General features: G+C 41.0%; 6 protein-coding genes and 1 long non-coding RNA gene across 14 annotated transcripts; 3 read left to right on the top strand and 4 right to left on the bottom strand.

The window, feature by feature from the left end:
* Positions 1-425: 425 nt before the first annotated feature.
* On the bottom strand, positions 426-5895 carry Tsp42Ea (Tetraspanin 42Ea). 2 transcript variants are annotated; one of them, XM_015168470.3, is made up of 6 exons: positions 5759-5895; positions 3950-4053; positions 1376-1567; positions 1155-1316; positions 900-1094; positions 426-840 (listed from the first exon to the last, which is right to left on the bottom strand). In XM_015168470.3, exons 2-6 carry the CDS (start codon positions 4007-4009, stop codon positions 769-771), a joined length of 681 nt encoding a protein of 226 aa, XP_015023956.1. In that variant the 5' UTR covers positions 4010-4053; positions 5759-5895; the 3' UTR covers positions 426-768. The 2 variants fall into 2 exon arrangements, with proteins under 2 accessions (XP_015023956.1, XP_002059945.1); XM_002059909.4 differs by having other exon boundaries at positions 5753-5890.
* vimar (visceral mesodermal armadillo-repeats) lies at positions 1488-26381 on the top strand. Of its 2 annotated transcripts, none has more exons than XM_070209742.1 (4): positions 1488-1607; positions 23264-24172; positions 24234-24620; positions 24688-26381. In XM_070209742.1, exons 2-4 carry the CDS (start codon positions 23269-23271, stop codon positions 25290-25292), a joined length of 1896 nt encoding a protein of 631 aa, XP_070065843.1. In that variant the 5' UTR covers positions 1488-1607; positions 23264-23268; the 3' UTR covers positions 25293-26381. The 2 variants fall into 2 exon arrangements, with proteins under 2 accessions (XP_070065843.1, XP_002059941.2); XM_002059905.4 differs by lacking the exon at positions 1488-1607 and adding an exon at positions 9808-10159.
* Positions 4105-5896, bottom strand: LOC6636345 (uncharacterized). 2 transcript variants are annotated; one of them, XM_015168469.3, is made up of 2 exons: positions 5759-5896; positions 4105-5243 (listed from the first exon to the last, which is right to left on the bottom strand). In XM_015168469.3, the coding sequence occupies exon 2, from the start codon at positions 5204-5206 to the stop codon at positions 4487-4489; it is 720 nt and encodes a 239-aa protein (XP_015023955.1). In that variant the 5' UTR covers positions 5207-5243; positions 5759-5896; the 3' UTR covers positions 4105-4486. The 2 variants fall into 2 exon arrangements, with proteins under 2 accessions (XP_015023955.1, XP_002059944.1); XM_002059908.4 differs by lacking the exon at positions 5759-5896 and adding an exon at positions 5321-5711.
* LOC6636344 (G protein pathway suppressor 2) lies at positions 7355-9656 on the bottom strand. 4 transcript variants are annotated; one of them, XM_070209747.1, is made up of 6 exons: positions 9182-9656; positions 8793-9124; positions 8612-8732; positions 8357-8407; positions 7724-8229; positions 7355-7662 (listed from the first exon to the last, which is right to left on the bottom strand). In XM_070209747.1, the coding sequence occupies exons 1-6, from the start codon at positions 9306-9308 to the stop codon at positions 7492-7494; spliced, it is 1308 nt and encodes a 435-aa protein (XP_070065848.1). In that variant the 5' UTR covers positions 9309-9656; the 3' UTR covers positions 7355-7491. The 4 variants fall into 4 exon arrangements, with proteins under 4 accessions (XP_070065848.1, XP_070065849.1, XP_002059943.2 ...); XM_070209748.1 differs by having other exon boundaries at positions 8612-8729; positions 9182-9654; XM_002059907.4 differs by lacking the exon at positions 8357-8407 and having other exon boundaries at positions 9182-9652.
* On the top strand, positions 11912-17513 carry LOC138911328 (uncharacterized). Of its 2 annotated transcripts, none has more exons than XM_070209745.1 (2): positions 11912-13424; positions 13502-17513. In XM_070209745.1, exons 1-2 carry the CDS (start codon positions 12172-12174, stop codon positions 13605-13607), a joined length of 1359 nt encoding a protein of 452 aa, XP_070065846.1. In that variant the 5' UTR covers positions 11912-12171; the 3' UTR covers positions 13608-17513. The 2 variants fall into 2 exon arrangements, with proteins under 2 accessions (XP_070065846.1, XP_070065847.1); XM_070209746.1 differs by having other exon boundaries at positions 11915-13446.
* LOC6636343 (dnaJ homolog subfamily B member 12) lies at positions 16883-19602 on the top strand. The gene is made up of 3 exons (XM_002059906.4): positions 16883-18733; positions 19048-19214; positions 19278-19602. The coding sequence occupies exons 1-3, from the start codon at positions 17889-17891 to the stop codon at positions 19442-19444; spliced, it is 1179 nt and encodes a 392-aa protein (XP_002059942.2). The 5' UTR covers positions 16883-17888; the 3' UTR covers positions 19445-19602.
* On the bottom strand, positions 26015-26686 carry LOC138911333 (uncharacterized). The gene is made up of 2 exons (XR_011416870.1): positions 26569-26686; positions 26015-26499 (listed from the first exon to the last, which is right to left on the bottom strand). It is a non-coding gene; the product is annotated as an uncharacterized lncRNA (long non-coding RNA).
* Between the last annotated feature and the right edge of the window lie 5 nt (positions 26687-26691).

Here is a 26691-nt window from a genome sequence, read left to right as displayed (position 1 = left end):
TTTTTTTTTATATCCAATCGAAAATTAAAAAGATATTATCATAGAGTATCCAGATATCATACACGTGCATTATTTAAAAAAATAAAAGCTTTTGTTTTTAGACTTTAATTAAATAAATTTCTCTTCAATTCTTAGCAAAGCAAAACATAAGAAATTTGTATACAAAATGTGGAAATATTTACGCTTTCAATTTTATCAGCAACGATTATTTTCGAGCCCTAATTTACAGAGCATATATGTGGCCTATCAGCTCTTCTGTGTGACAAACCAAAATAACCCAAGTGCTTTTTCAAAATATAGATAACAAATTTGAAGTGTCGAATATATGAAAAAATCAAAAGTATTCTTTTAAACCAAATATTACGTTATCTTTCAATTATACTTAATATTATTTGATGAAAAAATTCCGTTCACACCAAAAGACATACAATTTATTTATAAATTTATTGCATTTCGTATAAATAATAAAAATCGTTACAAATACATTTAGTTTGTACAGTAAAAAAAGTTAGCACAAGCATATGGAAAACAGTGCAAAGATTATGAATATAATTTTCAATAGATATTGTCAAGGTGCGTAATTAAAAGAACAACAAAAAATATGTGAGACTCGATATCCTTACTGAAATGGCCAACTGAATCATATCAACTAATAAGTAGGTGCATGATTTGTATAAAATTGGGCAACATAATTCGTACTTTCGGTTTGCATTAAAATTAGTAAGGCCTCAAAGCCCTATGCTGGCCAGTTATCCCAGGTGGAGCCCATTAATAGTCCGCTCGGCGTCGATAGTTTCGAATGCTGTTCGCCAAACAGCAGGCAAACACAAAGCCCACAAACTGTAAAGGGAATTTTGTTGCATTAGCCAACGAACTGGACAAAGATTATGGGGTCTTACCTCAATGGCGGCAATGACCAGGCCAGTGTATTTGATAATGTCGCTGTTTCTGTCCCAGAACTCGACAAAGGCCTGCTTGCAGCCGCGACGATAGACGGTCTCCTGACGGCAATTGTTGGTGTCCTTGCAGCACGAGGGCGGGAAATAGCCCTGGAACGCATAGTCCGCAAAGCTGCTGCGTCCGCAGCACTCCATCTAAAACATTGAATAGAATGTCAGAACAAACTGTTTATACCCTCTGTGAGCTAGACCTACGCTTATCTGTATGGCATCCATGTAGTCGGCACGGCGTGTGCGACGCTCCCAGGCCTTCTCAACGACATCGCCCATAATCACCAGATACTTGTCCTTTTGCAGCCACATATAGACGACCAGCGCCAGCTGGCCAATCATCAGCACAAACAGCAAAATGGAGTACTACAAATGCGCCGCATTAAACTCATTCTGTTGAATATCCAAGAGGGTAAAATACTCACCGTCATGGACATGCAGTAGGATTCGCGTATGGCGCCACAGCAGCCAAACCAGGAGATCAGCAATATCACCGTGCCGAGGACAATCATCGTAATGGGCACCTGTTGGGTGCGCAGCGCCTCGGCGAAGTCATCGATGTTGTGGATGTTGCTGAACAGCAGGGCGCCAAATACAATCAACAAGATGCCGCATATCTGACGAAGGGACATAATAACAACATAAAATGTTTATTGGGTAAGTTGAATGGAAAGCTCAGCATAAAAAGCTTTGGCTGATATGAAAAGCGCCCAATTCAAATAGCTGAAACTCGAATTTTCTCTAACAGTTCAATAAAAAAGTTACTTGTGCTGGTACTCAATTATGGGATATATCTATTAATAGTATATCTACCACTAGAGACAGCATAGATTATAAAAACAACATTAAAACTTCGGCCTAACGCGCTTTGCTGCTGTAATTCACAACGAGTTAAAGCTGCGTGCAGCTGTTAAGGCGTTGACAAAAACAGTTTTATAAATATTTTGTTTATTCTCTTTTTCAAATATTCTTGAGTATTGAAATTCTTCTTCACTAGACAAAAGGTCTGGTAGTCTTAGGGAGTCTCAGACAATTTTACATTACATAAAGAAAGTAAAAGAACATATTAATACAATAAGCCACAATTTTTCAAATACTTAAATCGATTATATATATATGTACATATATAGTTTCGATGAAATTTCTTCTATTTTGGGCTTAGTTTTAGGCCCTGTATTTACGATACCGCCAATTGATGGTGTTACCAAGGCTTATCATCGGTTCTATCTAATCGATAGAAGCAATCCAATTAAGCAATTTAGATTAAATGATAACCATAACAAATAAATATGCTAAAAGCAACTGTTTGCATTGATTTCGCGTGTGTGTGTGTGTGAAATACGTCAGCAAATTGTTTTTGCAATGCATAAATATGAATATAACCTCTTACTTCATTTTAAAGTATAAATATTCAGTTGAGATAAGCCCACAAATATTAAGAAACTTCCGTGGCAATTAACGAGAGAGCTTGAACTCGCATATTTGACCTATTTTAAAGAACGGGAAATAATCTAATTTATGCACAAAAGTCAACGAGCAGAAGATCAGACATAGATGAGCACTTTTATGAATGAGTACTATGAGTACTCGTGAATGTGTGTGTGTGTGTGTACTCGCTTACTATATAACCCATAAGTCAAGCCAAATGAGTTCAAGTGTGCTGTCAACGTCGCCGCCCAATTTCCATTACAAAAATTTCCCCACAGTACGTTAAAGTGTGCGTGTGTAAATGCAATGGGGGCCTTTTTTTTCGGACCCAGTTTTGAATGACTAACCGACTGACTGACTGACTGACTGACTGACTGACTAACTGACTGACTGGCTGTCTGGCTGAGGAGCTGTGCGCCAAGTTCATATATAATTAAGATAGCTATTTTAGGCGTGGACACCCTCGCGCCCTGTCGTCGCTCTATGTAATTGCGCAATTTTCCATTTGGCATTGCACAATTTTTGGCTGGGTGGGTTGATTTTTTTTTTTTTTTTTTTTGCCTTTGCGTGACTAAACTACAAACTATACGAACTTTTTCTATATTACAATCGGTGTTGAGAATTTCCCAAGCCCATTATGCATGCCATAAAAATATAAATATTGTTTAACGCTCGCTCGAAAACCGTTCTGTGGGTACAGTTTTTTCTCGTCTCTTTTCTTTAATGGGAGTTATTATTCAATTTATAAAAAATACCACGAAAATACAAACATTGTTTAACATTCACTCGAAAACTGTTCTCTAGGTACAGTTTTTTTTCTTCTTTTTTTAATGGGCATATGAAAATAACAGTCGCTCGAAAACTGTTCTCTGGGTACAGTTTTTTCTCTTCTCGTTTTTTTTTGTAATTAGAGTTTTTAGAAGTTGGCTTTAAGCAATTACAAAACAAATGAAAATGGCATTGCGAGAAACCAGTTGCCGTTGGCGACTGGTTAACCTCGGCAGCTGGTCGTGCCAAGTGTTTATAGAAACAAGAATCAAGAATCAAAATAAAAGACAACAATAGATATACTACTCTATACATACTCCATACTCTATACTAAGTCAGGCACACAACAGTCGTTGAAGTTAGCCCCGATTTAGTAACAAGTTTCGCATTCCAGATGATCTCAAAAGCTGTGACTTGTCGCATTTTTTCGGGTCAACCGGTTTGTAGGCCTCCCACCCCAACAGTGTACAGTGGAGACTGTCTAAAAACAACGGTCTTGAGATTTTTGAATGGGCTTTCTCGCCCACTTAAATATTTAATAAATTTATTCTATTCTTAGCAACAGTTGCTGAGAAATTGAAGATTCAAATAAAATTCTCAATCTATTAGCGACTTGTGTTAGTCTCCGACAGTTTCTACTGTATAGACGGATGTGTGTGCCTGAGAAAACCAGTTTTAATGTGAATTGAAAGCCTCGAGCTGCTTATGATATCATGCCAACAAATTAAGTTTGGCTCATCAAATGAAAATGTGTATTAAAGTAAAGTGCAATTAAAATGTAGAAAAATGTTCAGTTCACTCACCGAGCACAGCAAATTGAATATAAATAGTATATATTTGACCATAGAGATTCCGCAGCTCATTTTGATTGAGTTTGAGATTCGTTGGGACGGCTGAAGAACTGCAACTGTTTTTGTTGTTGTTTGTTGTCGCGGCACGAAATTAAAAATATCAAGTATACGTTATAAATATATTATTATATCATTTTTATTCAGAAGCATATAAAGCCAAATGCACGCACATACATACGTTCATACATACACACACACACACGAACATATATATGATGCGAACTGAATAACAACAATATCATTTGTTTATAACTAAAACCAAATTCCTTCGTTCGTTTCAGTTTCATTTCATTAGCAGCAAAACACGTTCTGCTTTTGCTTTTTGCATAGTTTGGGATTTCCGTTGGATTTGTTTTTTTTTTTCGTGCAACTTAGAATTAAAATAACAAATTAAAACGTTCAACGTTTCGTTTGCAGCGCGCTTAAACAAGAGAGAACTATGAATATGAATAGAGGGGGGGCGTTGAGTAGGGGGCGGGGCTGCAGCAATCAGCGCACCAGCTCCGGCAAGAGTTTCTGTTTGGGGAGCAGCGAGGCGCGCAGTTGATTGAAACGCTGCCAGATGAACGGATAGCGCGCCGCCCAGGCCAGCCACGCCTCCTTGGTGGCCGTGCTGGTCTCCACCTGACGCAGATGCTTGTAATATTTGCCATTCCTTTTAACAGCTGCTGCCACATCCTGTGCGAACTTGGCAAAGCGCAGCTTGAGCAACGTCTCGGATACATCCAGCAGCCTGTTGCCCTTGGGCGGATGCACCAGGCACAGCTGGCACAGCACATAGTCCTGCGACTGGCTCTTGTTCAGCGGTATAAAGGTGGCCTCGCGTCCAACCAGACACTGCTGCAGCCAGGCGTAGCCATTGGCATTGACGCGCACACCGGGCAGCTTGACAGGCAGCAGGCGGTCGCGACTGGTAAAGATGGGTATCAGCGGGCGATGCTTGATCAGCAGCAGCGTATCCTGATCGCGCTGCTGTATGCCGCGTATCTGGCCGGTGTGCATGATCCTTTCGTTGATGATGCGTTCGGGTATGTGCGACGGCTGCTTGAACTGGCGCACCAAATAGGCCGGTTTGCGCTTCATGTAGGCGACCAGCAGCATCAGCGTCGATGTGCCATAGATGGCCAGTTCGCTGCCGACTGTGTCGCGCTCCAAATAATTACATAATCCTTGGTATTTATCCAAAAGATAGCTTTTCGTGGAGTCCATTGTGGGTTATTGATATGATTATTAAGTACACTAGCGCCTAAAATTGTGCGAGGGAAGGGTTTGGGAATTTGTTTGAGTATTTTATGCAATTATTTCAATGACATCATTTTTTACTTTGACAAACTGGCTGCGGCGACAAACAACGCAAACGTCTTCTAATAGCTTCGTTTTCTTATATATGTATATGCACTACTTTTGTATATATGCACTGTGTGTACATATGTTTGGCAACGCAGTGGCTAATTTTATTTTATTTTTTTTGTCGGTTTTTGTTGTCATTCGTAGGTCTTCTTTATGTTTTGCTTTGCGTCGAAAGACGAAGCAACCCGCAACTTTCACGTCAGACGGACACACTTTCTGACATTTACGCATGCCGGCGACGCCTAAGTGCAAGCGAGCTAGCATGTGAGTGCTAAACGATCTCAACTTGCTTTCCAACACTTAAAGCTTAACGTCTTGCAACACTCTCTGATCAAATACATATACGCGCGCACACACACACACACAAACGCACCTACACAGGCAAACGGAATTCAAAATACTCACACACACCTTGAGCGTATAATTTTCCGTTTTATTTTCGAGTTGTGTATTTGGTTTTGCGCGCGCTACGTTATGAACTGTTGCCGTTGTCGTTACAGACTGAGATCGACGGCGACAACAACCGCCTGTTGCTTCATGCCGTTCGCTTGGGGTCGCTCTCACAGACGCACACGCACACATTAACGCCAGCAGCGCGGGGCACGTTGGCGTTTTTGGCACTTGGCTTCCAATTGATTGTGTACCGTTTGATTGGCGCGTAGTATTTCTGTTCATGTTTTCCCGCCTCTACCCCGCGAACTATTTGAATGACGTTTGCCATCATTGGGGGTGTACTGTATATAAATGCATCAACTTTTATTTAGCTCGCTCATAGTAAATTTAATTTGTTATTTAGTTGCGCTGACTTGCCCTTTGTTTGTTTATTTATGCAAATGCGTTGTGGCTTTGAACGTGATTCTCTTTTCGTTTTTTTTTTTTTTTTGTTGTGGTTGCGCGCCAAAACGTGTTTTGGACTTGGGGTTTTCATTGGCATATGTTTTGTTTACCAATGCCTTGCACTAAGGTTTTTATTACATTGCAGGGCTTAAATTACTTAGCTCAGCTTCCGCGTTTAATAACAATCTCGAACTTGTTTCGAATTCTAAACTTTTTACTTTTGCTTGACATCAACAACAAAAACAATGGCGGCTGCAACAACAACAACAACAACAATGGCGACTGCAACAACAAAACTGGTTTACGTGCTACTGTAACTTGCGTAATCGATTCGGATAAACGTGGCTTGGAAAGCCCAGTTGTTTTGTACGAAATATATATGTATGTCGTGGTAAATACACAAATACCTTGACAAAAAGCATGTGTATGCATGTGTGTTGACACAGAACTATGACTGTGCCTCATTTTCGTCTGCGACGCGGTCACACTCACAAAATCTAATTAACGAGTGCGCACTGTACAATTAACCTCGGCCATATGTAAATGTATTTCCATGCGTAGACACAAACACAATTATTAACAACAAAATGTATTTACATGAATCATTCGCGGTTACTTTGACGGTACCTGCAATAATAGAATACGCTTGTAATTTGAAATAGAAACAAACGTCAGGCTTGATGCAATTTCCCAGCAGTTAAGTTCTGTTTTCGCAGTCTTAAATGAAAATAATTTCGCCGCGCTTAATGGGCAAATTGCTTAGCCACAAATTGGCCCCGCCTGTGCCAAGAGACGTTCGCAGGCACATAAATTAAATTCCGCACAAATTCTACAGCTGCGCAAACAACTTTTGAGTATAAACAAAATGCCAATATGCACGATTCTCTACAACTTCCAGCAAATCCATATTATTTAAACGAGCTTTGATTTTTGTGGGATACACATGTGGGGCAGAAATACTGCAAAAGTACAGCTTTCATACAAAAAAACTTATTTGGCTACGGTTAATCACCAGCTACAGTGATCGCTCGCAACGTGGAACTTGTGGGTTTCCGAGGTCAATCGTATTTCAACAAGCCTCAACACCTTCTAAACGTAAAACCGGTTCCATTTATCCGACAAGCATGTTTCACTGTGCAGGCATTTGACAGATTAGATAATTAATCAAGATTATTTGGAAAATAGGGACGCCATAGTTGTGTGCTTTATTCTGTGCTGCGGCTGCAAAGCAGCGTAGTCAAAAATCGAAATTATTTCCAGTTAAAATCGTTAAATTATGAGTGAGCTTAGCAAATATAATATTAATATTAATACAAGCGTCGCGTGTACTGTATCTGCTGGCCATGTGAGGTCTGCCCGGCGCTAGAGCCAGCGGCCGGCTGCATGGACAGTTGTTGCCTGGTTAATTGCTGATCATAGTTACTGGCGGCGCGTCCCGGCGCATAGCCTTGCGTTATGCTGCCCGTTGCCTTGGGATTCTGGATTCAAATAGACACAAATTATAAATCTGCATTAGATGGTGGATTGAACAGTATTCACCTGCGCCGCACTGGTGCTGATTTGCAGTACATTGGGATGCAGCGATAGCTCGCTCTGCATGGGCTTATATATGACACCGCCTTCGGACAGTAAATGCGGCGGCGGCGGTACATGGCTCTGTGTCGAGCCCTCATGCTTCACCTCAATGTGATAGCGATCCGGCAGCTTCTCCATGGTCACTTGCGGCTTGGACGTTTGCACGGTTAGGCTACTGGCGGCAGTCTGCACCTGCACCAGGTCAGCCTGCGATATGGGCGGTTGATCCAAATTGATGTGCAGCACCTGCATGGGCTGGGCTTTGGGTGATGGTGATTGTGAGCCGGGCGCCTTGCTAACAGTTGCACTGGGCCCAGTCTGTAGCTCCACATGGTATCCGGGCCGCAGTGGCAGGCCGTAGTTGTTGTATATGGACTGTAGACGTGCCTCTGCCTGATGCTGTGTGGTCGGTGGCGCCGCAGTCGTCTGATAGAATAGGGTACCCGTGCTCGGATACTGCGCCGTGGACTCTGTAAGCGCAATACAGAAAAAGAAAATGAGTAAAGCGTGCGGTCATGTCAGGGCCAATTGCTTTGTTAGAGTTCAACTGAGTCGCTTTAGGTGAACTACTTAAAGAGTATCGATTAATATTCTTACTGTTCCATGACATTTTAGCATAGTCAGCGGCACGACGGTAGTCATCGTGTTCTGCGAAACGAATTACAAACAAATAACGAAATCAAAAGTAAAATAAGTGTATGTGCAGTTTAGAAATTAGTGCGCGCTATTCAAATGTGTGACTATGGCTCAGCCAAATCGATATAAACACATGCATATCGTATATGTTAGTAGGGTGAGGGAGGCAAAATAGTGACAGGGCCTGTGCTGGCCAATGTTTGGGGCCTGGCTTACTCGTTTGCTGTTGTGCATAGTTGGCGGGGCTCTTGTAGTACGCCTGATGCTGTTTGCTGGGCGGCGAGGGGCTGCGTCCGCGTTTTACAGACGCTGCCTGAGTGCCCGGCGCAGGCGGCTGCTAATGCAATTTAAACAAATTAAATAAGGTTTATTCGAAGATATACTGCACATTATTTACCTTTTGCAGTATAGGCAGCTGATGGTGTATACGACCGGAAGTCAAAAATACCTGAGCTGTGGCTGCGCTGGCCGCCGCCGCCTGCTGCATGGCCTGCACCTGCTGCAGGGCAAACAGTTCGTTCTCTTTCGCCTGTTTTTTGCGCGTTTCGTCGTCGTTTAGCACCTTCTTCAGTTGCACCACCAGCTGGTGCTTCTTGTGGTGCAAATCGGCCAGCTGCTCGTCCAGTCGGCTGATCTCACCACGTGTATCCGCTAGCGACAAATTATTTTCGCGTTCACGTGCTTCTCGCTCGCGCCGCAGGCGCAGCTCCTCGCATTGTCTTTCATACTCTGTACGTATAATATAATGGGCATTATTGTTCGTTAAACATATTTAATTGCAGTTACCCTCCTGTCTGCGCTTTCGGTCGGCTAGAATAAAGCCTTTAAGTGACCCTCGCAATTTTTCTGCACGCTCTGCAGCTGCGGCTTGCACAGCCGCATTGTTATTGTTCACCGCAGACGCTGGCGGCATCTTTGTGTTCTGCTTAGTTATTTTGCCAATTTTATAAGCTTTTATGGGACAGCCACGCAGCGCGCAAAATTGTGTTAAACCAAACCCAAAAAAACAGGCCAAAACGCCACAGCAGTTGGCTAAACTGAAACTGATTTATTTAATGTCCAAATGGCGCGGTGTTGTCACGTCTGCGCGCGTAATATTTTTTGTTTATTTCAGAGCAAAGCAGGTCGAATTAGAAGTAAAATATTTGTCGCAACTTGCTTAATAACATTTCGCTTTATATGCTCCTTATTAGTTTTTAATTCTGGCCTTTAACTAAATAATAAACAATTTGTTGTTTGCAGCGCACGCGGGCTGGCAACTCTGCTTGTGGCACACTATAGTTGTCTCTTATGCACTTATGTTGAGAACAGCTGGTTGCGTAGAGTTTTTTTTATTAGCATCTGGTCACACTTAAAGCTGCACAACTATCGATAGCGAGCAACTCATCGATAGTAGTGAATCTAGAGACTTGGCTCAGTTGCAGTCGAGTTTTCTTTGCGTCTTGTCACTGCGCGGTAGAAAATTGCTAAGAATTCGCTTTTATACAACAAAAAGTGCTTAATAATATATATATTAGTGATATAAAGTGCAACCGCAGTTATCGCCACTGTGATTTGTGCTTAAATACGCGGGCCTAACGCTTGTGGCAGGTTATTCAATACAAATGCTGTGAAATGTGTGTTCAGTTCTTTGATTAACCCACTTTACTTTGTGCCTGCCAATAAGATTTTTATAGCGTCGAAATAAACAAGAAAAAAAGGCGGCTAAAATAAGAGGAACCAGCGCAGCAAGCAACAAAAACTCCAACATCACAACTATGGCCTGTGAGTAATAATAGCAAGTTACAAATAGAAATAAAATTATGCTTGAATTTTATGCGCACAGTTTGCGTAGCAGCTCCTAAAACCATTTCAGGCTGCACGCTTAATTCAGTTCTTAGGATAAACAAATGCAGCTCATGCGTGTCATTGTGTGTGTATGTGCGTATTTGTGTGTGTGTGGCAATGTCTACATTTTATGTGTGCCTTTATATTTTACGAACTGCCGCTGAATGCACAACAGATTCGAGTACATACGCCCCGCTGCCAGAGACCAGGTGCTTCAAGTGTCTGTCTGTCTGCCGGCAAGAAAAGTTGTGGCAAGTGTGTTGTGGGACGGGTGGGGGTGTGGTGGGGGGATAGGTTGCGGCAGCCTGCCTTCACCGCCGCTGCTGCCGCCTTTTCCTCGGGGGAGTCATGTGTGAAAAATCAATATTTACGCGCCATACCGTTGTTATTGTTGTTTTGCTCTGCACTTTGCACGCATAAATGCTTAAGCCCAACCTGGTCACACTTGGCGATCGGCTTGTTACACTCTTAAACGGAATCCAATCAGTGCTTACATTAAAGTCTGAACTAACACAGTTCACGCTTAAGTTAGTGATCGCCCTAATATGTTGAAACCCAATCAATTTGTCATAATAATTGTTAATTGTGGAGTAAGCATTAGCAAGCCATATTTGCAATAAAATATGAATCACGACGTATGTGGGATACGCTGTTGAATGAGCAATTCATGTTCACCTTTGCTGGTCACACTTGGCGATCGTCGTTACGTGTTTAACTCTTCTACGCAATCCAATCAGAATTTCACTCCATTTAACTGTCAACCACCTTTCAGCAGCAAACACTCACCCGACGACGACTTCCATTAATAAATGAATATGCCCCTGTGAGGTGCCAGCTTTACCGGCAATACCAACAACATGCAACCCCCCTGGGGCATAACAACAAACGCACAAACACACACACACACACGCACGCACACAAATTGTACGTGCCGGCGCACATTTAACGCCACCCCCCTCAGTTGGGTAACTGCTGCAGCTGCGTCCCATTCCCCCCCTTTTACTCACTTTAGATTTTAATTGGTCCTTTGTGTCTCGCACCACCCACCATCGCAGCGCCTGGCCACACTGATAAGGCATATCGTTTGCCAGAAACACCCTGCGCTCAAATTTTGCATTCGGTTTGGGTCCTGCCTTTGCTTTTCTTGATTCTTTATTGTTATTATTATTATTTTCGGGCTTTTCATTCGTTTCACGCAGCTTTAGTCGAGATTAGCTGTGTGTGTGTTTTCCTAGTTGTGGACTTGTGATTTTTCTTCTTCTGCCTCTCCTCCTTCTTTCTTAACTGCTAATAAGATTTTTGGTCTGCGCTTAATGGCCTTGACTATGGTTGCGCAGGGGGCGGGGCGGGGCGTGGATGTGCGCCCGGAATGTGCGCAATTTTAATTGAGTTTGGTCCCCATTCAAATTGGCATAGAAATTAATTTCAATTAACTCGAGTTTTGAGCTACAGACGAAGGACACGCGTTTCTGCCAACGAAAAGTTTGAAGCATGCTTTTGGGACTGAAGCGCTGTCAGCTTGTCAGTTAGTTGGCCAATTCGCAATCAGACAGCTTTTGTTTTATTTAGGGCAAAATGCGCCACATATCAGGCAGTTGACAACAGTGCGCAGAGCTGCTAGAAAAGGTTATGTTTGACAAGAGGTTAAAGGTCATGTTAGCTTTAAGATATTGTAATAGGATAAGAGCATCATTGGTAACCCTAGCCAGGGTATTATAGTGTCACTATCTATGTTAATTATAACAGTACGATAAGTAAATATCGATAAAGAAAAGCGGCTGCAGAGAAGAAGTGGAAGGCAGTCTCTCTACAGTACTAGCAGTAAGAAGACGTGTTGTTAAAAATAAAAAGGCAACCCGAACATAAGTTAAATCAACGAAGAAAATCATACTATTACAATATCAGAAGTGGGATTGACTCAGAAAAAAAAAAAAAAAAAACACAACAAAATGGAAAATATAAATATAAATGACGTGTCAATAGCGACATTGAAAAGTTGGTTGGCATTACTAAATTTGCCAACAGAGGGTACCAAAACTGAGCTGATGGCGAGATTAAATAAGGTACCAGTGGATATCCGAGACGATGCTGCAAAGGAACTTGAAGTTCAACGTAACAAGGAACAGACAATTGAGGCTCAAAATGAGTTGCAAAACATAATGCAACAACAGCGTGACGAAATAGCAAATGGCGCCGAGATGCTGAAATTGATGCGTCTCGAAATTGAAGCGTCTCGAAAATTCCTAGAAGAATTTCAAGTAACGGTGAACCGCAACTCGCACATCGGCGGGAGCGACGGGGGAGAGCAAGAAAGTGAAGTCGGCGATTTATTGCAGCTAGAGGATGGTCACACTGAAGAAAGACCACGGTCGACGGATGGCAACGCTGGTGCAGCTGATTACACTGGAACGGATGGCAACGCTGGTGCAGCTGATCACGCTGGTGCAGCGGGCAACGCTGGGGCAGCTGGAAGGATCGACGAAAGTGGCAACGCTGTCGGAGGCAACTTAAATAATTGCATCCAAACTGGAGCGATGATGTTAGCCAAGGAAATTTTATTAGAATTTACTGGAGAAAGTGAGGTGCGTAAATGGGTAATGCAATTCTTCAATGTGGCCAAGATCTACAGACTAAATGATATGCAACAGCACTTGCTTTGTATAAGCAAATTGAAAGGCGGTGCTTTGAAGTGGTTGCATGCAGACCCTATGCGCATCATTGCTCCGATTGACGAGATGCTAAATCAATTGGTTTTGGCCTTCGGGGGAGGATTTTCGAAGTCGGAACTACGACAGAAGTTCGAGGATCGGGTTTGGAAACCAGATGAGGTGTTCGCCACATATTTTAGCGAAAAAAGCATATTGGCACAGGACATCAACATTGATGTAGAGGAGTTAATGGAGGGTATTATTCGAGGCATACCTTGCGAAAACTTGCGCACTCAAGCTAGTATGCATTGCTTTACCAATCCGGCTCAAATTTTACGTGCGTTTGCAGCTATAAAGTTGCCAATTAAACGGGTACGAAACCATGTAGTGAAACAAACTGCACAGGAAGCACAGGCGGACAAACAACAACGTTGCTACAATTGCAATGTTAAGGGCCATTGGGCCAAAGATTGTTTAAAGCCCAAACGGGAGGCAGGATCTTGCTATGCGTGCGGCTCAAAGGATCATTTAATAGCAGGATGTCCAAATAAAAAGTATGATATGGAAAACAAATATGTAAGATACTTAAGAATTCATTTTAGTAACTCATTTAACAAATCAATAATTGCAGAATGCCTTATAGACTCTGGCAGCCCTATTTCATTTTTAAAGGAAAAGTTTGTGCCATTAAAAGTAAAGCGTATGCCAGATGCAAATTCGTATGTAGGTTTAAATGAAAGTAAATTGAAAAATTTTGGAAAAATTTTATGTTTTATGAAGAAAAAGTTAATAAATGTTTATTTTAATGTTATAATTGTGGCAAATGAGTCTATGAGGTATGACGCTGTGCTTGGTAGAGATTTTATGGATTCTTTTGGTTTAAATATTGATTTAAGAACATTAAAAATTGTGAACGGGCATAAAGTTGATCACCAGAATAATGGTAAAAATGATATCATAGCTACAAGCTACAAAGAAAAACAAAAAAAAGTGGACGATGAAGATATCAAACACGAGCAAAATGAAACTATATTGTTAAATGATAAAATCGTTAATAAGGAAATAGTCAGTAATGAAACTGGTAGTGATGAATTAGTTAGTGAGAAAATTGTTAGTCCGGAAACGCTTGGTGATAAAGTTGGTAGTGATAAGATAGTTAGAAATAAAATAATTAGTGGTGAAATAGTTAGAAATGAAGTGATTGGGATCGAAACTGTTAGTGATGAGATAGTTAGTTATGGAGAGCTTAAGCTCGAACCTGATAGTGAAGAAGTTGTTAGTGATGAAATTATCTATAATCAAACCGGGATTGAAAAAGTGATTATAGAAGATATAGGAAACAGTGCAGTTAAAATTAATAATCATGTTAATGAAGCGCCAGTGAATAGCGAAATCATGGGAGTGTTAGAAGAGAATTTTGAGAAGGATATCTTAACAATAAGTTGGGAAGATTCTAACAAAAGAGAAAATATATATATTTTAAGTGAAGATATTGATTACAGCACAAAGTGTGAATTTGAAAATTTATTTGAAAATACTTATGTAAAAGCGAAAAGGCCAAATCAGCCAAAATTAAGACATGAGTTAAGCATAAGATTAGAAAACGACAAAGTATTTAATTGTACACCTAGGCGGTTATCTTATATGGAAAAAGAAAAGTTGCAAGAATTATTAGACGACTATTTAAAAGATGGAATCATTAGGCCAAGTTGTTCAGAGTATGCATCACCTATAGTACTAGTGAAGAAAAAAACTGGAGACATGAGGTTATGTATTGATTTTAGAAGACTGAACAAAATTATATGTAGAGACAACTACCCGCTACCATTGATCGACGATTTATTAGACAGACTATGCGGAAAAACAGTATTTTCAAAGTTGGATCTAAAAAACGGGTATTTTCATGTTTTTGTTAATGAGCAATCTATTAAATACACTTCATTTGTTACCCCTTTAGGACAATATGAATTTCTTAGGATGCCCATGGGTTTAAAAACTGCGCCACATGTATTTCAAAGATTTGTTAATAACATATTTTGTGATATGATAAAAGATAATAAGGTAATTGTTTACATGGATGATATTATGATAGCAAGTACAAACATAAAGGAACACATGGAGACCTTAAAGGAAGTGTTTATAAGACTGGTGCAAAACAAATTAGAGTTGAAATTAGATAAGTGTGAATTTTTTAAAAGCAGCGTTAAATATTTAGGATTTGTGGTGGATAGTAAAGGCGTTAGGGCTGATGAAAAAGGGTTAGAAGCGGTTAAATCCTTTCCAATACCAAACAAAATTCAGGGAGTACAAAGTTTCCTAGGGTTATGCTCCTACTTCAGGAGGTTCATTTTAAACTTTTCTATATTAGCTAAACCCTTATATGATTTATTGAAAAAAGATAAGAAATTCAAGTTTGGAGAAGAGGAGTTTAAGTGTTTTAATATGTTAAAAGATAAATTGTTAGAGGCGCCAGTACTATCAATATATAATTACAAAGAAGAAATAGAACTACATTGTGATGCCAGCGCAGTGGGATTTGGGGCTGTGTTATTTCAAAAAAAAGAAGATAGGAAATTACACCCGATTTTTTATTTTTCTAAAAGAACAACCGAAGTAGAGTCTAAATATCATAGTTTTGAGTTAGAAACGCTAGCCATCATTTACGCATTACGCAGATTTCGTATATATCTGCAGGGAAAACGATTTAAAATAATGACAGATTGCAACTCTTTAACTTTAACGCTTAACAAAATAGATTTAAATCCGAGAATTGCTAGATGGGCGTTAGAACTACAAAATTACGATTTTGAGTTAGTGCATAGATCGGGCAAGCAAATGCAACATGTGGATGCGTTAAGCAGATGTTATGAGGACATTTTAGTTATTGAATCCAATAGTTTTGAGGACAATTTAGTTATTTGCCAAAGCAAAGATGACAAACTGGTAGATATTAGAAAGATGTTAGAAAAAGAAGAGCACAAGCTATTCGAAATGAGAAATGGGGTCATTTACAGAAAAACAAATGATGGCAGATTAGTTTTTTATGTACCAAAGGATATGGAAGAACATGTACTTTACAAATATCATGATGAGTTGGGACATGCTGGGAGAGATAAGATGATCGATGCCATTGGAAAGAGTTACTGGTTCCCATATATTAAGGAAAAAGCAATAAAGCATATAGGGAATTGTTTAAAATGCATTGCCTTCGCCCCCAAGACGGGTAAGAGTGAAGGACTATTACATAGCATACCGAAAGGAAACAAACCGTGGGAGATGATCCATATAGACCATTATGGACCAATTAATGCAGGAAGGGCTAATAAATATATATTGGCGGTGGTTGACGGATTTTCAAAATTTGTTAGACTATATACAGCAAAGACAACAAGTACGAAAGAAGCGATTAAGGCATTAAAAGATTATTTCAGAGCGTATAGTAGACCTAAGTTCATTGTATCGGACAGAGGGAGTTGTTTTACTGCAAAAGAGTTTGATGAATTTTTAAAAAATGAGGGAGTAACGCATATTAAAATAGCAACGGGTTGTCCGCAAGCAAATGGTCAGGTGGAAAGGTTGAATAGAGACTTGGGTCCGATGATGGCAAAAATGGCGGAGCCAGAAAATGGTTTACATTGGGATGTTATTATAGAAAATGTTGAATATGCAATAAACAACACACAACACAAAAGCATAAAGAAATTTCCAAGCGAAATGTTATTCGGATTACAACAGAAAGGAAAAGTTGTTGATGAATTAAAAGAAAAATTAGAAGAGTTTACACAGGTGAACACGTGTGATAAAAGAAATTTAGAAAATATAAGAAAGAGTGGAGAAATATATCAAAAAGAAGCTCAAATCAGAAATGAAGAGCGGATTAATAAAAAGAAGAAAGTATCAGTAGAATATAAAATAGGTGACTATGTCATGGTAAAAAATTTTGATAGCACACCAGGAGTTTCAAAAAAGTTAATACCAAGATATAAAGGGCCTTATAGTATAGAAAAGATTTTAAAAAATGATAGATACTTGTTAAAGGATGTAGAAGGCTTTCAATTATCTCGCAACCCGTACGTTGGTATCTGGAATAGCCAAAACTTTAAGCATTGGATGCGAAAATAGGCAATAAGCATTAGTTATAAAGATAGATACACATATAAAAGACAGAGATCGGGAGCTCTCTTTGTCAGGATGGCCGAGTTGTAATAGGATAAGAGCATCATTGGTAACCCTAGCCAGGGTATTATAGTGTCACTATCTATGTTAATTATAACAGTACGATAAGTAAATATCGATAAAGAAAAGCGGCTGCAGAGAAGAAGTGGAAGGCAGTCTCTCTACAGTACTAGCAGTAAGAAGACGTGTTGTTAAAAATAAAAAGGCAACCCGAACATAAGTTAAATCAACGAAGAAAATCATACTATTACAATATGCTTCCATTATGGTTGCTTTTCATTTCGACCAAGCTAATATTCTTTATTCATAATTTACCTACATATATTTATCAAACTTAAGTTAATTTTAGAAACTAAGGCGATGCTTTAAGTATTTCACTCACAAGAGTGAAAAATAAGTGAAAAACTTTTCGACATTCGAAATTCATTCGAGAATTAACAATAACTATTCGATTTGTGACAAATTGATGCATGAAACTGATTTTGTAATATTACAACATGGTTCTTTTTTTTTTAATATCATGCAAAACATGAAAAATTCGCAAAATTCACACCAACCGGCGGAAAATAAGTGAAATGTGATAATCTGGCAAATTTACAATTATCAAGTTTTGTGTGGGAGCTACTTTTGCTTACAAATTGTGCTCAAATAAAGCATTCAAATGGTCGTGTGTTTCGTGTCAAATAAATTCGTAAGCAAACAGGTTAATTGAATTTGTTTCGATGTGGATTGTGAATTGAGCTGTGTTTCAATTCGCTGCGACTTTATTCAAAATTAAATGTTTGAAGCTAGCTACCGCAGTTCACACAAGTACACATAGATAGATACATACACAGACATACATGTATATCAAGTCAAAATTTTTGCTTACGCAAGCTGCCGCAGGACGCTGGAGCAGTGCAGCAGCCGGCGCCCAAGCCATGGACCCGGACCAGCGGCTGGCCAGCGGCTGCCTGAGATTGGCCGTCAACGAGCTGAGCGTGGGCAATTACACGCTGGCCATGGGCCTGATCAATGAGGGCATGGCACGCAGCCATGGCAATCACAATGAGATCATGGCCTTGCTCGAGCTGAAGAACATTGTGGTGCGTTTGCGGCTCAAATGCGAAACGCCCGGCCAGCTAATCGGACCGACCTGCAAGTCCGCAGCGCTGCCGTATAGCTTCACCGTGGAGATGCTCGACGTTGTGCAGAAGGTGCTGCGTTGCCGCAATCATTACGAGGTGCTGCGCATTTCGCATCATGCCACCTACTCGGAGGTGAAGCGTGCCTATAAGCGTCTGGCGTTGCGCCTGCATCCGGACAAGAATCGTGCGCCCGGCGCCGATATCGCCTTTCGGCGCATCAACGAGGCGGCCGACACGCTGACGGACAATCAGAAGCGCATCGAGTATAATTTGTTAACTGCCGTTGGCGATTGCTTTGGCGGCAAGGCCAGTCTCTATGGCAAGGATGTGAAGACGGCAGGCGTACAATATGAGCCGCACACAGAGCAGCAGCAGGACGAGGAGCAGCAGGGAGATCAACCACGACGCAACTATCAGCCGGCCAATCAGCGTGTGCCGCAGCGACAAACGCTCTACCAGACCGAACAGCTAGTCATTGGACTTGTGGCCGCCCTGGTGTTCATTATCATCACGGTCCACTATTTGTCCACAGCGCCCAACTATAGTTTTACGCCCACCAGGTAAATCGGAAGTGTGTCTCAATTAGAGTTCTGCATCGGTTAATTAAGTTGCAGCAAACACGAGTACTCAATCGAATAAACCGAGTCCAACTCGTTGTTCGATCTGCTCGACTCTGCAACATGTTCGAGCTATGTTCGAACGCAACCAAAATAGTCAAGAGTTTGAAGCGAACTCGAGCCTATTTTTGCTTGTAAGAAACTGAATGTTCGTTTGCAATGCGAACAGCTCGAGCAAAAAGAACTTTCGCTTCGCTCGATGCAGGGCTCTAGTTGCCATCAACTGCAGCTGAAAACTTTCGTCGTTTACCTTGCAGCAGCCACAGCGTGCGCCTGGTGAGCCGGCTCTGGCGTGTGCCCTACTTTGTGACGCCCAAACTGGCGGCCAGCCAAACGCCCAAGCAGCTGGAGCGCATGGAGTTGGAGATCGAGGAGATCTATCTGACGGAAATCAAGCACAACTGCAAGCAGGAGCGCAAGCTGCGTGAGTTTGGGGCGGACTTTCCTCTGCGATACCATCATAGTTTCAACTCTAAATCCTTTGTAGGCGACAAACTGTTGCAACGCGCTCGCAACACGAACAATCACAATTTGCTTGATCACGCGCTGAAGATGCCAACGCCCGCCTGCCACGCCCTCATCAAGCTGGATCAGTTCAAGAGCCAGCCGCTGCTATTGGACAATATTTCGGATAAGAATGACTCATGGGATTAAAAATCGAAACAAAAACCGAATAAACAAACTGAACTCGGACCAAATCTTAAATCAGACGAAATCTTAATGTACTTCAGACTTTTACAAAATTAACATATATGCTGTACATGTATTGGGTATTGTTTATAAAAAGAGAAATCTTACTTATTTTAAAACAATTGCATAAGTTATTTATATGAAAAAATGTATCTGAAGAGTTATCTCTGTGAGCCAAATGGACAATTAATGAAGCACGATAGAGCATAAAAACTACCCATGAACTACCCTACTCTACGCTCCTTCTCAGAGAACTCGGCAACTAAAAGAGCTAGAGATCTTAAACTGGGCGTGGTTCTAGTTGTATACCAAATGTTGCAGTTGCTACAAAAATCGATAAAAATCGATATCCACGCCAACTTATTTGCGCATAAATTAGGACTATGATCAGCAAATTTTGAATAGAGTTGTGAATCCAGATTAACATTCTCTTTTTATAATTTCACTCTTTTCCCAATAATCGATAAATATCGATTTTACGTTGAAGAGATTTCTAGAATAGCAACTTAGAAATATTTTTTCCTTTATAAGCTTTAATAATTTCTCGCAGTTGCAACAAAAATCGATGAAAATCTATTTCTAAGCCAACTTTCTTGTGAATGTCTTGCACAATTTCTTGTGGATACAGCTCTGTATCCAATTAAGTATATATAATTATATGTTTTTGATAAGCACTAAGCGATTTATTCATATATCTATATGTCTGTCTTTCTGTCTATCTATCTATCTGTCTTTCAATCTATCTATCTGTCTGTCTTTCTATCTATCTATCTGTCTTTCAATCTATCTATCTATCCGTCTGTCTTTCAATCTATCTATCTGTCTTTCTATCTATTTGCCGTCTATCCGTCTGAACATAGAAATATGTTTTCTTACCAGTTCAGCTAAAGCTTTTATTTATGTATGTACTTGCCTGTCAACTTATTATTCTAAAAATTTCAAAGCTATTGAACGATAAATATAAAAGTTATTCAAGAGAAAAGGGCGCAGCTGTCATGTTTTGAGCCTAATCGTTATTGCTTTTTTGAGCAACTTATGAGCTAAAAAAATGTTTGTAAAAAAAAAAACGGATTGTAATGTAACGATGCGGTTGCCATGTCGCTCGTTTATTGTCCTGTCCTCTTCTAACCCAGTTTTGTTTTGGCCAAAAGTGCACACGGGGCGAAAAATAAATAAATAGCCAAAAAAAAAAAAAAAAATGAGATGGGCTTGCCTCCGCCGCCCCCCAAAGCAATTGGCCCACAATTGCTGCCAAGCGCAGCCCGAGAAGCTAACGAACTTGGGGACATAGCCTGAATACTGAACACGAATTGGTGAATACTGAGTGCTGAATAGTGAATACTGAATAGTTGAATAGCGAATAGTTGAATACCGGCGGGTGCCAGTTACAGCAAAATCCCAAATACAAATAACCAGGCACGCAAACGGAGCCAGACGAACAACAACTTTGATGTTGATGCGTTCCACTCACATAAAAGAAGTCGCGCGAGCGGCGGGGGCAGGGGCGCGAGCGGAAGTCGCACGTTGCACCTGCCACGTCTGCCACACAAATGTGTGTGTTGGCAACACACGGCAACTGTTCAAATGCAACTGCAATTTCCAGCAACAACAACAAATGCAACAATTTCACTCGAAATGCAATGCATTCAGTTATTGGAACGGCATAAGGGTAACACATTTGTTCTATGTGCCGGGCAGGGTTGTGCGGCGCCGTGTGCAGGGTTGCCCTTACAGCTGCTGCGTTTCTATGCCAAATGCTTGAACCGTGCTTTTCTAATGACCTGTATTCATTAGAGAGCCCAAAAGGGTCTGCTAGTGCTGCAAATGCTTGCAACTGGCAGCTGTTGGCAACTCTGAACCCCGATCGAGCATTAAAACTACCTATGAACCTTCGCTTTCCTCAGTGAACTCGGCAACTATAAGAGCTAGAGACCTTAAATTGGGTATGGGACTGCTTTTAAAGCCCACTTGGACTCAGTTGATATCATTTGCTTGATAACTCTCGTAGTTGCTACAGAAATCGATAAAAATCGATTGCCAAGCCAACTTTTTTAAGCATTCCTTAAAAATATGATCAACAAATTTTATATGTGGTTTTACTACTATTGCATATACATATACAGGTTTTTTTTCTCTTATTCACTGAAAATCGATAAATATCGATTCAATATTTAAGAAATTTTTTGACTATAAACTTTGAAATGGTTCTAGTAGTTTTTTGATAATTTTGCTGTATGCCCGAAAATCGATAAATATCGATTTTATTTCTTAGAGTTTAGCAGAACTATAGAACTATATATCTAGAAATCTTATATATTTTTGGGTTTATCGATAAGTACACCCTGTGTACAGGGTGTCTCGTAGTCACACGCTCTTGCCTCAGCAACACTCGGTCCATTTTTGTTTTTTGTTTTGGGTCCACATTCACTGTTTTGTTCAACTTTTATTCATTATTTATGCTCCACAAAGCTGCCTGAATGCCCTTTCTGTGCGCCAATGCAAAGTAGAGTTTGTTGTTGTTGTTGTTGTTGTCGCCCACTCTCGTATAGTTGTTGCTGTTGTTGTTGCCACTTTTCAACTTGGCTTCGGTTCGGTTCGAGTCTGGCCCTTGCCCTTCGCTTGGCTTTTGCTGAGACGGAGGGAAAAAGCTTATCAGAATAGCATTAGGCAGGGTTTCGGGCCATGTGTTTGTTTTTTATGCCCTAGCCCGTGCTAAGGGATAATCACTTGTTGAGAGCAGCCTGTGCTCAGCTCAACATTGGACTACTTTTGATTCCTTTTAGGGGTATTTACTTTCGTCCCAGTCAATATGCTGGTTGTATGAGGTGGAAAAAGCAGGGAAGTGGAATTGAAAGCACAAGAACAAATAGTTGAAATGTGTGTTATAGGAACTTCTTCCTGCTTGTTTAATATTGACATATATTTTTTTTAACAGCTTTATGTCTAAAGTGCAACTGTATTTGGCTTAAATTAAGTTGGGATAAGTAAGGATTAAGGATTTCAAAACAGCATTGAAAAGGCTGCCAACTATTTATTTCACTCGCAGATAGATATCTCTATATATATGCTGTGCATCGATTCTGGCCTTGCAAACGTATATTAACCCTTAGGTAGCTTTAACTAGTTGGGAATTATAAGCGTCTAGCTACGAGAACTAAGCAAAGCGAGACAACCAGTTTATATTTGCTGTGCAAGGCGTCAACTATGCCTCGCCCTCTCTTTTTAACATTAACATCATTTCTAATAGACTTGACTTGTAAGGGTATTTAATATTCGCTGCACGGCTTATCCTTTCGTTTCTTACCTTTTTGCTGGCTTTATTTTTTGTTGCCTTCGCTTTTTCTGTTGCCAGCTGCGCTGTTGGAGAATTTATGCAAATTGACTGTTTGTCTGTTGCCCGAAGGATTTCTCTGGCTCTCTCGCTATCTCTCTCTCTCTCTCTCTCTCTCTCCCGCTTTCTGGCCAGCAAATGAGCATTTAATGGGAGACACGCTTTAAGCATTTGCACATAATTTTCTGGTGAACTAAATTGCGCTGGGCTGACAATTCGCAAACAAATGATATTACATTTTCTGCTCCTTTTTTTTTGTGGCCAATAACCGCCGGAATTGTGAGCAATAAATTTGCCAGGCCAACAATGAGCGGGATACGCTGCGCTGTGGCATGCCTCGCGTGCCACAAATAAATAAATATAAAAACAAAATAGATAAAAGTGCCCTTAATATTTACAACATATTTAGTTTAACGAAATGGTTTTGTGTGCCTGCCCCTTCCTCCTTTTAGCCGAAATGGACGAGCTCATCGAGCAGCTGAAAACGACAAGCGTCAGCCTGGACAATACGACGACGACGCTGCTCTGCGAGATTTCGGCCACAAAGGATCCCAAATTGTTTGACAAGCACGAGCTGGCCGATTGTTTTCTGCGTCTGACACAGTGCGAGGACACAACCGTGCGCAAGGAGGCGGCCAAATGCATTGCCGAGATAACCAAATCGGAGGTGCAACGAAAGAAGTTCACCAAACGCGACATCATCGCTGCCTTCCTCGAGTGCCTGCGCCATGTGCCCGCCGCGGATGGCAGCATGGAGCTGCCCATACAGATATGCCGGGCGCTGGGCAACATTTGTTATCTGAACGATGAGGCGCGTGATCTCATTTTGGAGCTGCAGGGCGATGCGGTGCTATTGCGCCTGCTCGACATAGCCGAGATCGAGGATGTGGCCAATGCGCCGCAGTTCATCAAAGTGCGCGGCGGCTTGCTCTCCAATTATCTGTTGGGCGGCGAGGGTCTGGCCAAGCGTGCCATGGAGCTGGGCATAATGCAGCAGCTGCAGCGCATTGTGGACACGGGCGCTGACAATGTCGAAAAGCACGAGGATCTGCTGCTCAACACGTTGCCGCTGCTTAGCATACTCACCGAGAATGTGGCCGATTTGAACTTTGAATCGCAGCTGAATATCAAATTATCACGCATTTTGGCCGCCTCCACAAATCCCGATCTGGCCGAAATGTGCCTCGAGCTGCTGCACTATCAGGCGGAAAGCGACGAGGTCAAGCTGCTGCTGGCCAAGGATGGCCTCTGCGAGACCATCTACAATCTGCTGGAGAAATACAAGACGCTGGCCAGCACCAGCGAGGCGCGTGCGCTCATGAAACTGGCCTGTGAACTGATTGTGCTCATCCTGACGGGCGGTAAGTGCCGGACTACTTCTAGTTCTACTCTCGTTCCCTCTCTAATACTCTCCTCTGGCAGATGAATCCATGCACTATTTGTACACCACGCCGCTGCTAAAGAACATGGTCGACTGGCTGGACTCGACGGATATTGATCTATTGACCACGGGCGTCTTGGCCCTGGGCAATTTCGCGCGCACCGACAGCCATTGCATTTACTTTGTGGAGCAGCAGACCATGAAGAAGCTGCTACAGGTGTTGGCCAAAAATAATGGCGTCAAGGACGATGTGCGTCTGCAGCACGCACTGCTCAGTGCACTACGCAACCTGGTCATACCCAAGCCGAACAAGAATGCGGTCATTCAGGCGGGCCTCGTACAGACCATATTGCCCATGCTGGAAATCCATCAGCCGCCGGTTGTGTTCAAGCTGCTCGGCACGCTGCGCATGACCGTAGATGGTCAGGGTGAGTCCAACATGTGCAACATGATTGCAAACAGCTTCGCTTAACACTTGACTACACGCATTTACAGAGAAACTGGCACTGGAGCTGCTGAAGAATAAGACGCTGATCGAGCAGCTGGTGCACTGGAGCAAATCGTCCGACTATGCGGGCGTCACTGGCGAATCGCTGCGTCTGATGGCCTGGCTGATTAAGCACGCGTATCTCAATAAGATTGCCTATGCGCTGCCCCGCAAAGGTGATGCCCCGGCCGAACAGATTGCGGACAAGATACCCTTGGCCCAAGACTATGATCGCAGCAGTCTCAGTGAATTTCTGGCCAATGAGGGCACCATCGAGGCCATGGTCAGCATGCTGACAGCACAGCATCTGGTCATGCAGAACGAGGCACTGATTGCCCTATGCATACTCTCTGTGGTGTATCTATCGAAGCCCACCGAGGCGGAGCAGGCGCAACGTTTGCAGGATGAGCTCATCAAATGCAATGTGGGCGCCAAACTGGCGGAGCTCATTACCAAATCATCGGACAGCATGACCAAGGAGATTGTCGAGAATCTGGAGAATTGCATTAATCTGCTGAAGACAGCCGATAAACTGGTCGCACATCTCGAGCAGCACAACATAAACGAGCTGCTCAAATCCATACCCATTCTAACCGAATACTGCACCTTGTAAGGATTATAGGCAGCGGAAATCAGGCACATTTGCATTTATACGAGAGAAATCTACCCTCGCTGTCCAAGCACCGCCAGTTGCCTATTTCAGCCCACACTCAGACAGACACACTCCACAAGTTGGCCCCAATTGTAGTTTCCACCTTAGAGCAACGATTCAGATCTTAGACTTGATTATATATAGTTTCATTAACCTGAAACAGAACAGACGTGAACAGAACAGATGATACGGGAATGTATTTTTTAGACGCAAGCGTATTTTTACTGCATTTACCACATAAAACATAATTAATTAAATATACTACATACTATATATATATATATACACACATATATATACACGTAAAATATATATATATACGTATGTATTAAATAAGGCATATAAAAACATTTCTGTTACATGATTTTTAAGAGCACAATAACAACAAAACGAGGTGATATCGCTAAATATATTAAATAAATGTATTTTACGTATTGTACTTATAATTTGTATTTGAACGATTTACAAAAAAAAAAAAAAAAAACATTTGTTGGCACACATCAAAAACCAAAAAGAAAAAACAATTTCAAGCACAATTTTGCATGCGATTTGTATTAAGCATTTTAATTGTTGCACTTTTCAAAATTTATAATTAATATTAGTACCGTAAAACTCACCGAAATTCTCTCTCTCTCTCACACACACACACATACACACAGTTGAAATTAACATTTTTTAAACAATTTATAGCAGAACACAAAAGAAAAATTGTAACCTTATAACAATCAGCGAAAATAGCTTAAACTCGAATGAAATATGCAAATTTTACAAAGCGTAGTGCTAGAGTATATATATATATATATATATTAAACATTTTAACATTAAGTATTGTACTCAATTTGTGGTCACCAAACAACAACAACAACAAACAGAAAATTTCTTAAACCTAACACGTAAGGCAAGTTTAAGCACAATTTAAGAAAATATTTATATAACGCGTTGAAACACACAAATATTTATAAATTCGAAACACAATAATGTACATTTAAATAGTTCAAATACAATTTGAAATGCATGAGAAAATAAAATGAGAGACAAAACCAAAGAAAATTTCCAGTAACGGTTGCGGACTGCTTTTCGACAATTTAATGAAAACCATTTAAAACCGTTTGTGAGTAGCTTTGATTCGGTTTGCTATGCGAGGACTTTCCTTGAAAAACTCGGCAAGCTGTGTCGTATAAATACTTGAAGTTATGAATATATTTTTTTTTTTTTAATATTAATTTTAAATACTTACCGATATTTTTCGATTTGATAGCTCCGTATTGCCGAGAAAAACGTAAGCAGAACGCCACAGCCTTTTTCGTTTAACGTCGAATTCAATTAATTTGTTTTGGTTATTTTCGCGCTTGCGTAGAAC

The sequence above is a fragment of the Drosophila virilis genome, chromosome 5, assembly GCF_030788295.1.
Source record: "Drosophila virilis strain 15010-1051.87 chromosome 5, Dvir_AGI_RSII-ME, whole genome shotgun sequence".
Lineage (NCBI taxonomy): Eukaryota > Metazoa > Arthropoda > Insecta > Diptera > Drosophilidae > Drosophila > Drosophila virilis.
The sequence above is the reverse complement of the archived record's forward strand: the minus strand, read 5'-3'. Positions and strand labels throughout refer to the sequence as shown.